The sequence below is a fragment of the Pleurodeles waltl genome, chromosome 10 (assembly GCF_031143425.1).
Source record: "Pleurodeles waltl isolate 20211129_DDA chromosome 10, aPleWal1.hap1.20221129, whole genome shotgun sequence".
NCBI classification, from domain to species: domain Eukaryota; kingdom Metazoa; phylum Chordata; class Amphibia; order Caudata; family Salamandridae; genus Pleurodeles; species Pleurodeles waltl.
Window position 1 is genome coordinate 1,010,821,365 of NC_090449.1, and position 12,426 is coordinate 1,010,833,790.

The 12,426-nt window shown below is 44.6% G+C and overlaps 1 protein-coding gene across 1 annotated transcript in view; it reads right to left on the bottom strand.

Moving 5' to 3' along the window:
- Positions 1-12,426, bottom strand: part of TOPBP1 (DNA topoisomerase II binding protein 1) — a 287,854-nt gene that overhangs the window by 54,656 nt on the left and 220,772 nt on the right. Inside the window, exons 25-26 of the mRNA XM_069211909.1 lie at positions 2,937-3,074; positions 556-645 (exon numbers count right to left, since the gene is read on the bottom strand). Coding sequence (XP_069068010.1) covers positions 556-645; positions 2,937-3,074 — 228 coding nt within the window. The remainder of the gene's footprint in view (positions 1-555; positions 646-2,936; positions 3,075-12,426) is intronic.

A 12,426-nucleotide genomic window follows, 5' to 3' on the forward strand; every position in this document is an offset into this window, starting at 1 on the left:
TTTGAAGGCAGCAGCTGATCAGAAATGGGAAACAGATTTTTTTCTTTTTTTTTTACCGCTAGCTGGGCGGTAGGCCACCTGAAAGCATCTCAGTGTTTTTACTCAGTTGTGTGAAAGTTCATTCAGTTATATGAAATAGAAATAGAATTGGCATTCAGTAGATACAGAGACCAGACATGTTTAAAGACAATCACATTTCCAGCTTTAGCCTTCTTATCACCGGATCGGTTCACCACAAAGTGCAACAAAGAAATAGAGGTTATGGATAAGCTTGAGAAACGTGTGTGCAATAAATTAATAATTTGTGACTGATCAAATGTGGAACAGCCTAAAAACTGCAGGATGTAAAATATGTGGTGAGCCAATAATGGGAAAGAGAACTTGCAAAAGGTTCTTCAAAGCTTCTTAACACCTTTTTATGGGCCTTTTAGCAAACATAGGCCATCTGGTAGGGTTGCTTGAGAAAGAGAGATTCACACAGTAGATTTAATTATCAAAAGAAATATTGTTTAAAACTGATAACTACAAACTTCAAAGTGGTTAACATCAAGATACCTTTGCTCCTCCTGATTGAAGAAGACGCTTGAATCCAGATTCCTTTGATTGGTCAACATTTAGAATAACTTTCCAGCCACTAAACGCTCCCTGCAAAATATAAACAACAAGATGCTTCAGGTAAATGTAATATAACAATATCATAGGACAAGGAAAGCTTGAAAGTCCCAGTAGTAAACCGAGTCCACCTTCACACAACACTGATGCCCAGTGCTTTAAATGGAAAAATAGAAGTGCAGGTACTCTGTACCAGAGTACCTGCTTGTTTCTGAGAAGTGCCGGTACTCTCCAATTAAAAGTATTACGTTTTTCTTGAGATGTGCCGGTACTCTCCCTCTCAAAATAAAAAAGTTCCGGTACTCAGTACCGGAGAGTACCGGCCCATTTAAAGCACTGCTGATGCCTCTGTAAATTGCGAAGGGCCAGCATGCCACCATCTTCGGGGGAGTGAACATCACATAAGGCTGGCATGCAGCAAATGGCAGCACTCTTGGAACATGCTGAGAGAACACTTATATCGGAGACACCTTTCATCTGAGCAGTGGAAATGTGCCATCAAGTGGTGGCGGCATTTCTACTCACACAGGGATGTTGGATGTGCTGCTGTGGTGATATTCCAACAAAACAGCACATACTGTGTAGGCACCCCAAAAGTGCATCGGTAGTGGAACTATTTATAACCATGGTAGGTATGTGTTTAAATAAGGTGGGCATTTTGCCACATGTGCCACAAAGGCTTTTTCTTCATCTCACGATGGAACTAACACTTGCCTGTTAGAGGAAGCCCTGTGTCTTTCAGATCAGCTAAAATGCTAGATGTTTTTATGGTTCTTTGAACTTTATTTTTAGTTAATGAAACCGTTGGTTGTTCAGTATGTACTTTATTTTGTGATTATATCTCAGCATTATGTCAATAAGCGCTCAAATTAAAATTATCAACGTGGAGCACTTTTCAGAAAATGGAAAACGTAATCAAACTATTCAATCTGAAGGTCGCAGTGACTTCCACATGGTAGGAGAAAGTGGATTTGACTGGATTCTTGGACATCCCTCTCACCCAAATCATACACATACACTAAAAAAGTCACTCGATTTTTAGTAGGACAGCTTTTAAGCCAGCGACTCAAATTATAAAACTTGGAAGAGATGAAAGTTGTGGTGAACCCAAATGGCCACCAAGAGTTTTTGAAGGTCGGAAAGCAATGATTGCTTCCAGACCTCTATCCTGAAGCAATGCTGTGCAGAAAAGATCTGCAGATTATACAGATAAAAAATGGCAGACGTAGCTACTCGGGTCCTGTGTTGGGAAACCTCCAAATTGCATACTCAATGGTCAAAATGACAAAGTAAAGATGTCTTTGAAAATCTGCTGAGGAAACTAGAAGGGACAGTAAAACAGGCTGAAACATGGCGCGTGTGTACATTTGTAAATCCAAGAATGATGACACAAGTGTGGTTTTAATTAATGCGTTATGGTATGTGTTAGGAAGTAATGAAATTATTTCCAAAGGCCACGTCCTTCTCCATACTACGAGTGTTACTGGACAAGAAACGCTAGGTAAACAGATGTAAAATGAGTACTGCCTGTGACAGTAGTTCCTTCTCCCCACACCAATTTCCCTAACTATTTCATTTGAACAATTGCTATGTGAGCCTTTCCACGTTAGATACATCTTGAACAATAAAAATTTAACTAGAGAGACCTGTATGACTGGCCGGAATCACTATATAAGACCACCATGTCTGTGATTGCTTTTAATAAAGCAAATTTTTTTTTATTTTTTTTTATTTTTTTAAACACAGCCAGTTTTCCTTAAAGGAAAATGGGATGTGTTCAAAAAGAAAAAAATGAAACGTTTAAGTTTCATTTTTTGAGTAGGGAGTGGTCCGTGAGACCACTACCTGCTCTTTAAACAATTTCCCCACCACTCTCAAAGAGGAAAGGGTCCCCTAGGGACCCCTTCCAATTTGGGAATGGGCCACCACCAACTTTCTATTGGTGGTAAACTGTGAATGTTTTGCAACTGCATTTCATCGCAAAACATTTGTACATACCTTTCCCATTCGGTATTAGGAAGGGACGCCATTAACACGCCCCTCTCTAACACCAAATGGCAAAACTCAAATTGTGTTTCGTTAACAAGTTACCAAATTGCAATTTGGGCTTTGAACATCCCAAAAAGCATTCTTCTAGACACATACGAATCGGCCCATTTGCGACTAGAAATAATCTTTATACAAGTAGCCCTTGATGTAAAAAAAAAAAAAATCAAACGGAAACAAAAAGTAAAATATAAAAATGATGATTCTGAAATTATGAATACCAAGAACAATTAGTGTATGCAAAAAAGGGACTGTATGAAACAAAAGTGTTTGCGTACCTCGAAGTCACTAACTTCACGATTTTTCTGGAGCTTTTTCCTCCACCGCATTGCAGCAATTGCCAATTTTCTCTGTTGCATATTGATTCCAGGTAAAGCAACAAGTATAGAGTTACTTCCCCATTCATAGTCTTCTTCCTGCAAGACACACGTATGTACTATTATATGCAAAAATAAATTGGGCATTACCATTGAGACATTAGAAATACTAAGTAAATATCAAGACCACATTGATATTTTTAAACCAGATGAGATTATCGCAGACATGGACAGGTCAAACCTTCAAAGCAAAACCCTGCTCCATGAAATGCCAAATTTACAGTTTAGAAGATTCAACATACTTCAGTTAACTAGTGCCAAAACAGCCAAGTGGGTAATGTGTACCAAAGACTAGCAAATTATTTTAAACTGGTAATGAAATATTGACTGTACCCAATCTACGTGCTTTATAGCCTGAGCTGCAGCATTGTCTGTATGTTATTATTTTTCCAATCAAACTCCCAAGCACCACCCTGCAGTAACCTTAGAGCTGGAACACTCACAATAAATTTCAGTTAGCTAGAGTGCTGCAGTGAGAAGGAAAAAAACAAGGAGAACGCCTATGAAGGAAATGCATCTATGGTGCAACACTGTGACAGAAAAAGGATACATAGCCTTTCACACATGAATCTCTATGCGTGGAGAGCACACACTTGGTTCTTCTTCCACCGGGTCCTAAGTATGGCCCATTCTTCCCTATGGAATGTCAGCCAGTATGTCCTAACTCCAACAAACTCAGCAACGTTCTGGCCTCTTATGTCCTATTGAATTCCACATGATGATGGCCCCTGCTCCTCTACCACTCGTTTGAACCTAGTTACTCCATCCTTCTCCCACACTGTAGATCAGAAATGTCCTCCTCCTTCTACCACTGCTGCCTCCCACATCCCCAAAATAGCAAAACAGCAGGTCTGAGGCCTCTATGGTTACCCTCAAACATCCAGTGAAACAGTTCAGTACCTAAGGTGACATGTAGGAGAATGAGAATTTCAGAAGCATGGAAAGATTAAGTGCCCCTGGAAGAACATTATCTGCCAAGGTGAAATTGTGTGTTGGACTTGCAATGAAGGATTCAGAGTGGCACATAAAAGTGTAAGTGAACAAGCAGCCTATACTAGATTTAGACACAGAATAGATGAACAAGTTACTTACTTTTAGTATAGGTCTTTCTGGTGGATACTCAGTCTCATTGTAGGTTCCTCGCCTTCATAACATGCTGCAGGTGCCAGTCTGGATCTGGAAGTTTGCGATGTGGATTCCACGTAGACCTCATCCTTCCCCGGAAGTGATGAATCAGAAATGCATATGGGTGACACCATTGCACGCTGATGTTGGTTTCTTTATTCGCCCTTTCAGCAATGTTCAGTGCCAGTGTGCAGATCTGTAATGTGAGACTGTGTTAGATTGTAAAAACAGACCACACCACAGAACGGAGAGGGCAGTGGGGGATTTGCAGTTAGATAGAGTATTCATTAGAAAAAACATTACTACAGGTAAGTAACTTGTTCTTCTGAATGCATACTTTTAACTACAGACTCCTCACCTTTTGAATAGATATTAAATCAGCACCTCCCCAAGGTTGGGGGGTCTGGAAGGACTATCAGGGCTTCCTGAGCCTGTGCACTGACATCCAAGTCAAGGCCTAGCAGATGTAAAGAACAGGCAATCTACATGCCAACACAGTGTTAGCAGCCTTGGCCCTACTGGAATGAGCCCTCAGGTCCCCTGGAGGCTTCTTCTTGGTCATTGTGAAGCAGGTCTTAATGCAGAGGTCCATCCACCTTGACAAGGTCCTTTTCTGCACTACCTTACCTTTCTTTACCCCAGAAAAATCCACAAAAGCTGAAAGTACACCCAGTAGTGTGTGGTGCAATCAATATAAAAGTTTAAGGCTCTTTTGGGGTCCAGCCAATGGAGTCTCTCCTTTTTTGAGGAGTGAGGTGGGCAAAGAACATTAGGAGAGTGAAGCATTGTCCAGTGTGAAAAACATCACCATCTTTACGCAGAAAACCGGCAACTCTGGTCCTCAACACCAGGTTGTCTAGACAATAATTGGTGTAGGGCGTCTGCACCAAGAGAGCTGGAGCTCACTTATGCTACAAGCTGAAGTGATCATGTGGAATATGGTTTTGAGAGTCCGAAGATGCAACAAACAGCTGTCCATTGGCTCAAAGGGAGAACACATGAGAAACGTCAGGACCAAACGAAGATTCCACTGTGGCATCACAAACAGGTAGTTTATAAGTGACAAACCTGTAATGAACTGCATCGCAACAGGTGATTTAAACAAGGATAGTTGGTCCAGCAAATGCAGAAAAGGGCCAACGTATAACCTCTAATGATGCCCACTGTAAGACTTTGCTGAGCCACAGATAAAACAAACAAAAAATGTCTGACATTTTGGCTTGTAGGTGGGGATCGGTATTGCCGACACAACACCAGGCCATAAATTTGCCCCAGTGATTTTGTAGATGGGCATCCACAAACTCAAAGAGTAGATTAAATGCATTCACCTGCCACTGCTTCATCTCCATGCATAGAGGTATTGATTGTGCAGGTTTGGGTGCAGAACTCTGCCCTGCTGCTGCGACAGAAGTCCTACCAAAGTTGTAGCCTGATCGGAGGACAAATGATCATATCCATAAACTCCGGGTACCACTGTCTCCTTACCCAGTAGAGAGCCACTTGTACAACTTGGGCTCTGTTGTGCCTGTCTTCAGAACTCAGGGCAAGAGAGGCAGAGGCAAAAAGGTGTACAAGAAACCACTCTAGCCTGAATGAGTCTTCCAGCGAGTGCATTTGTGGGAGCTCAAATGTGGAAATGTTTTGATACTGCATGTTTGAGGGAAGCGTAAAGGTCTAGCCACAGCCTTCCCCACTGGTGGAAGATGTCCTGCACTAGCTCTGGAATGCGACCCACCATTCATGATCTGGTTAAGCTCATACGCCCTGGCATTTAGAGAGCCTATAAGGTTGTTCATGATCAGGAAGATGCCCTGACACTCCAGGGTACTCCAGAGGCATGGCCTCTTGGCACAGAATCCAGGACACCACCTTGGAGGTGGGGATGTCCATGAAAATATCCACTCGTTTTCCAATGATGGATGGCATGAATGACTTCAACGTCAGGCAAATGGATTCCAAAGACCAGAGTCCTCTGAACCCACCTTTTACAGATAACCCTCCTAGCCCAGCAGAGAAACATCCGTCACCACCATTAACTCTGGGTGGGGAAAGGAGAGAGGTCTGCTGCTGGTCACGCTGCAGTCAAGCAGTCACCACTGCAGGTCTTGTGCAATCGCCTCTGAAACCCGGATAACGTGCAAAAGGTTTCTTTGGTGCTGGGCCCACTGGGACTTCAGATCCCACTGCATAGTCTGCAAAAGCTACCTAATGAAGTGGACAAGCAGAATGCATGAGGCCAGCAGGCCAAATAGCCTCAGAGCTGCTCTCACCAAGATCTAGACCGAGGCTGAAACATCAGGATCAGAGCCTGAATGTTGAGGACTCATTGCAAGGAAAGAAAGGCCTGTAACTGCACAACGTCCAGAAGAGCTCTGATCAACGGAAACCTCTGCAAAGGAGTCGGGTGTGGCTTCAGCTAAATATTTGAGAACCTCAAAGATGTCAAAAGTTTCTGTGTTGTCTGGAGATTGTTTACGACTGACTGCACAGAGTGAGCCTTCAACAGCCAGTTTCAGGATGGGAGGAGGTGAGGGCTGGTATCTTCAATTTCGGAAGATTAGCAGCAACCACAGTTATCACTTTTGTGTACACAGAGGGGCTCTAGTGAGGCCGAAGAGGAGCACAGCAAACTTAAAATTCCTCTGGCCTACTTTGAATGTCAGGTAATGTCTATGGGACTGCAGGACAGGCACATTAAAGTAAGCATCCTGCAGGTCTAAGGCAACCATCCAGAAGCCGGGGTCCAGGGCAGTGACCATTTTGAATTAGAATTTGTCCTTTAGCCACAAGGTATTCAGATGCCAAAGTTCTAAAATAGAATGAAGGTCTCTGTCCTTCTTCAACAGGATTAAACAGCAGGAGCAGCAGCCCATCTTTACTCCCAAGGAAGTAGAGACTGCACCTCTTGCATCAAGATGGATGGGTGCTTCTTAAAAGCTGCTCTGATGTGGGAGGAATGTGAGACAGGTGAGAAAGAAATGGAAAAGCAGAACCCTTCCAGACAATCTGGAGGACCCATCAGTCCGATATAATGGCCTGCCACCCTGTAAGACAATGTCAGATTCTGCACTTCAGAGTGGATGTGAACCGGTAAGGATCAACTAAAATCGCTTTGAACGGTGTCCCTGGTGACCTGTAAATGTTTGCTTGATTCCCATACCCGGTCATGAAAGGGCTGGTGTGACTGCTGTGGTGGTGGCAGGGCCTGACAATGTCTATATGTTAGCCTGAGGAGTAGCCTCAGAAGGGTCAGGTTCCCAAGGAAACTTGCTGGGTACGCGTTGTAAGGCTCCAGGAACACACCATGGCTCTGTTTTCGGTTATGTGCTGAATCAACCTTTTTGTTAAAGAGACAAGACCTATCAAATGGCAAATCCATTAGAGACATCTGAACGTCCCAAGAAAAGCCTGTGGAACGCTACCACATGTGGTAATTGAGCATCACACCAGTGTTATTTGCATGCCCAAGCAGTCATCAGTATCCAGGGCAGCCCTAATGACATATTTGTTTGCATCCTGGCCATCTTAAATGGCTTAAGCCAAAAAGGCAATGTTCCAAAGAATGTGTCTATGAAATCTTAGGAGGGAGACCACAATGACTGACCACAATGGCAAGCTGATGGAAGATAACATTTGCTTCAAGAACACCTCCATCCTTTTCAATTCCCTGTCTGGAGCGGTTGTGGGGAATCCATTAGGGTTGAATTTGCTAGTGGAAGCTTGGAACCACTAAACTCTCAGGAGATGGCTCCTGTGTAAAAGTCTGAAATGCCCAGTGCCAGTCTGTGGCGCTGGTCCCCTGCCCGTTCACTAGTAGGCAAGTGCAAGGCTCCGAACAGGTACCCATAAGTATGTCAGTCAGGGTCGGAATCCCGGAACATGCTGAAGGGCCCAACGCTGACCTCTTTCTCGAAGACACCATCCTCAATACACTTAAGCCACAAGGTCTGTCCAAGTTCTTCTCAGTAGAACAAGCCCATAGCGTCCCAGGTGCCCCAACATGGCTGGGGGCACCGCAGCATACCATTATTGCTTTATCTTTAACTAAAGGGACAGGGACGTAATCCTCCAAGTTGCATGAAATATCCACTTCTCCGATACAAAAACAGCTGTCAGCATCTTCCCAGATTTCACACTACAGGTCCAACATCTTTGCCGAGGGTTTGACAAGGTGAAGAAGGAACTGTGGAAACAAAAACTCAAATACTCAATGATGCTCCCCGCTAAATTGAGAGTGGTGGCAGAAGGGAAAACCTGGTACTTCGGATCTTCTGAAGAAGCTTGGAGTTGGATTGAAGGCTTGAGGCCAGCAAAGGCAGGAAAACCAAGGCACCATTCCCACCTGTGAATAACAGAAAATAGGTTCACATAGGCACAGCACAGATGCGCACGACAAGCAAACTCAGCTGTCAGTATCTACAATGGCACCCCACAACAATGACATTACACAAGACATTGCTGGGTGCTGGTCTGATGCCCCTGGTTAACACTACACTGGATGGAGGAGAGCTGGTGAGGGACTCGGAGCTCGTAGACTAATGAGTAAAATGGCGCTGAGAGGAAGCAAACAATGAGCCTCTTGAAAGACTGAAAGGTCCTTGATCAGAAGACCCGAGAAATCAACACCGTAAGAGACTAAAGGGATGAGAAGCAGGGGCTGCACACTTGGGTTGTGCTCAGCAACCTACATGTTCTAGAATTTAGTTGGGGTGACAAGTGCTCTGCAATTTTGGAGAAGTGAGCAGTTTCAAGTCCGTCATGCAAGGATGCAGAAAGGAGGGAGTTACAAAGGGGTAAATCTTGTTTCAACAAAAATTTAGCATAGTTTTTGTTTATTCCACACACACGGGCACTTAGTTTCAGCAGACACAGCCACCCGCATCACCCGTACCACAGCCCACACCTAACAAGAAGCCTGTGACACGTCTGCCAGGCCTGGGGGCTCTATTGTACACCTAGAGAAATGACAAGAGACACCGCAGTGAAATTTATGTCCTGGAAAGCAAATGGACTACAGGACAAAATCAAAAGTGGGATAATACTGCAATACCTTAAGCATCAAACACCCTAGATAGTACTAATCTAGGAAACACATACTGGGCAACAACAACCGTGCCCTAGACAAATGGGTGTACACGATGGTAGCCCACGCAGGCTATATAGAGGGCTACCATTGTGTGTGTATTTTAGTAAAGTGCACGCTTCCACTCAAGATTCAACATATGTGGGCGGACCTCCGCATTGGAGATATGTGTCCATATCTGGGAGGGTTGCACACTTAATGTCTGGTTAGTGTATATTCTCCCATGTCTACATGCATCTACATTCCCAACCACAACTACCTGAGGGTATATTGCTCGTGGGGGCGATTTCAAGTTAACAATGGATGAGAAACTTGAGCACTGGCCATCCAGGTCCACAAGCTCAACACAGTCCCCTGTCAGACTCACACATAATCCAGGAAGTCACTCGAGTGCCCAAAGCAGCCTATCCCGAATAGATTATCACCTTACACATCACCACCATGCGTAATACTACACTGATGTGCATCACCCAGCCAGAGGGATAATGCACCACTCCCCAGTCTGGGTGAAATTTGTGCTGTGCTGGGGGGTCTATGGGAGGCGTTTGCCCTGATTAGCCTGTGGTACCGAAAGCAACAAATCATATGAGAGGACCTTACATCAAACACGGAACACTACTTTACAGAAAATTCATTCTCTGTAGACTCAGCACTGTTGATTTGTGAGGCCTACAAGACCGTAGTCAGGGGTCAAGTAATTTCCCTGATTTTAGGATGTAGGAGGGACAAGCGAGCCAAAAATGGATGAACTTGAAAGAGCCATCCTCTCCTAAGAACACCTCCTCACCGAGACGGATGACGCAGAGGCTGGACATGAGCTTGCCATAAAGTGTAAAGGATATCTAGACCTGGCAATGGAAGCTGCCAGGGCAATACACCGAGCCACACAGCACCATCTGTATGAGGTGGGAAATAAAACTGGCAAACTACTGGCATGGCTTGACAAAAGAGATCAAACTAGAAGGTGGGTAATGGAAATCAGGACTCAGGAAGGTGGGCTGGTAAAGGGAAAAAAGACAAAGTGACGCATTTTCAGATTATTATGCCTGGTTATGTGCCCCTGCGGTGCAAACTATGGGCAATGACACCCGAGCCTTGCTCTAGGACACATGTATACCTGCATAGGACGGGCCATATTGGGAATTCTTAGAAACAGACATCATGCAAGTGAACATACTAGCGGTGGATAAGAGAACTTAGCTCCTTGAAGGCCATGGGCCCAAATGGTTACTGAGTGAACTCTACAAACAACAGCCATCAAATTAACCCATCCATTTGCTGGCAAGGTATAAAGACAGTAAGCAGAAATGTGTTCTGCCACACAACCAGCAGCTGGCCACTATCGTGGTCATCCAAAAGGACGGAAAACCACCAGATAACTATGCCTCTTATAGGCCAATATTGCTCTTCAATGCGGAAGTCAAGGTATTAGCTAAAGTCTAAGTCTAAGATCCACACAGACCAGTCAGGCTTCATGCCCCATAGGAGCAATGCCCTTAATCTCTGTCAACTCCATGGTATACGGGGGAAAATCGGAAAAACTGAAGGAACATGCACTGATACTGTCATTAGATGCCAGACTGGCATTCAACACAGTGGAATGGGAATATATGTTGGAGGTGCTGACCAAATTCGGCTTTGGCCCTGGCTTTTCCAGCTGTGTCAGACTCCTCTATACTGAACCACTGGCAAAAGTTAGGGTAAGTGGTGGCTAATCCTGAGAATTCAGACTTCAGAGCGGGACCTGGCAGGGCTGCCCCTATCCCCTCTGATCTTTGCCTTCGCACCTTAAGCCTTTGGAGACATGGATCCGTCAGGATTGCCTTGTCAGTGGGTTGCACTGGAAGGGGCAATGGGAAGATAGACTATCATTATACGCAGATGATGTGCTACTTTTTGTCACAGACCCAGATTTCACTCTGGCTAGATTGATGCAGATCATTACGACTTCTGCTAATTACTCTGGCTACACCAACTCGCACAAATCCCCAGTGTACCCATTACAGAGCAGGCACTGCAGCTGTCCTCTGTGTGTAACAGTAGTCACCATGGGTTTCCGATATTTAGGAATATACTTCACATCTGAGACAGGCCTCTTTTTCACAGAAACTTGGCCCCACTTCTAGACAGGCTGCCAAGTGAGGCAAGGCTTTGGAAGTCCTTGAAAATGTCACTGCTGGATAGGGCAGCGAAATTTAAAATGGTGTCAGTACCCTGCTTTCTCTACGCCCTACAAAACATCCCAAATGAAGTCCCTAGCTCATATTTCTAAGCGATCAAAGGGAAGGTCCGCAGATTGCTTTGGGGTGGGGGCTCAGCATGGATAGCACTACCTAAATTAACAAAGGACTGGTACGATGGAGGCATTGCATTGCAAGATATTCAGAAATACTACTGGGCTGCGCAAATGACCATGGTGAACCAATAGGCCTTCCTCCCCCTGTCAGAATCAAACATGCTATAGTTGTACTGCTGTAGTCCAGTAGGCCTAAAGGCCACAGTATACTCAGGGTGGAGAAACAGGTTCACACTCCCGACCCCGCTTTGGGATGCAGAAATGTTGGAAGCTGGCTCTCTATATGGTACAGTAAAAAGAAGTAAACCACGCAGAGTCCAGGGGATCCCCACTTCGTTTGCTGGGGCAAAAGTAGATAGGTCTAATGCGCTATTTGTGGTAGTCTTGGCGAACAGTGAGGCTTATCAAGGAGTTGTGTTAAGCCTTTGCTGTACTCAGGCAATAAATGAGAGACACTCAAAGAATAAATATGAGACCAATTTAGAAAAATACCAATTCTTTTTATTAATGTTTCAAACCCAAGAACTTCGTAATCAGGTAAGAAGGCTTTTAGGCATAAATACTCTGCAGTTTCAAAATTCAACACATTGCAATTTTTAGGGTTCTGAATGTTATCCTATGGAGGAATACAAGGTTCAGTAAACACAGGCTTAACAACAACTTGGGAGGTCAGACTCAGGGATCAAAGGTAAGTACTGGGCTCTGATCAGAACCACAACAGCAGGTCACCCCGGGTGGCACTGGGGCGGCCAGGTGCAGTGGTGCAGTAAGGCGTCAGCTGCCCAATGGTTCTCTATGAACCTCATGGACCTCGTGAAGACAGGCTGCAGGCTCTGGCTAGGAAGCCAGTCGAAGACAACAAACATCAACAATACATAACGGAGCAT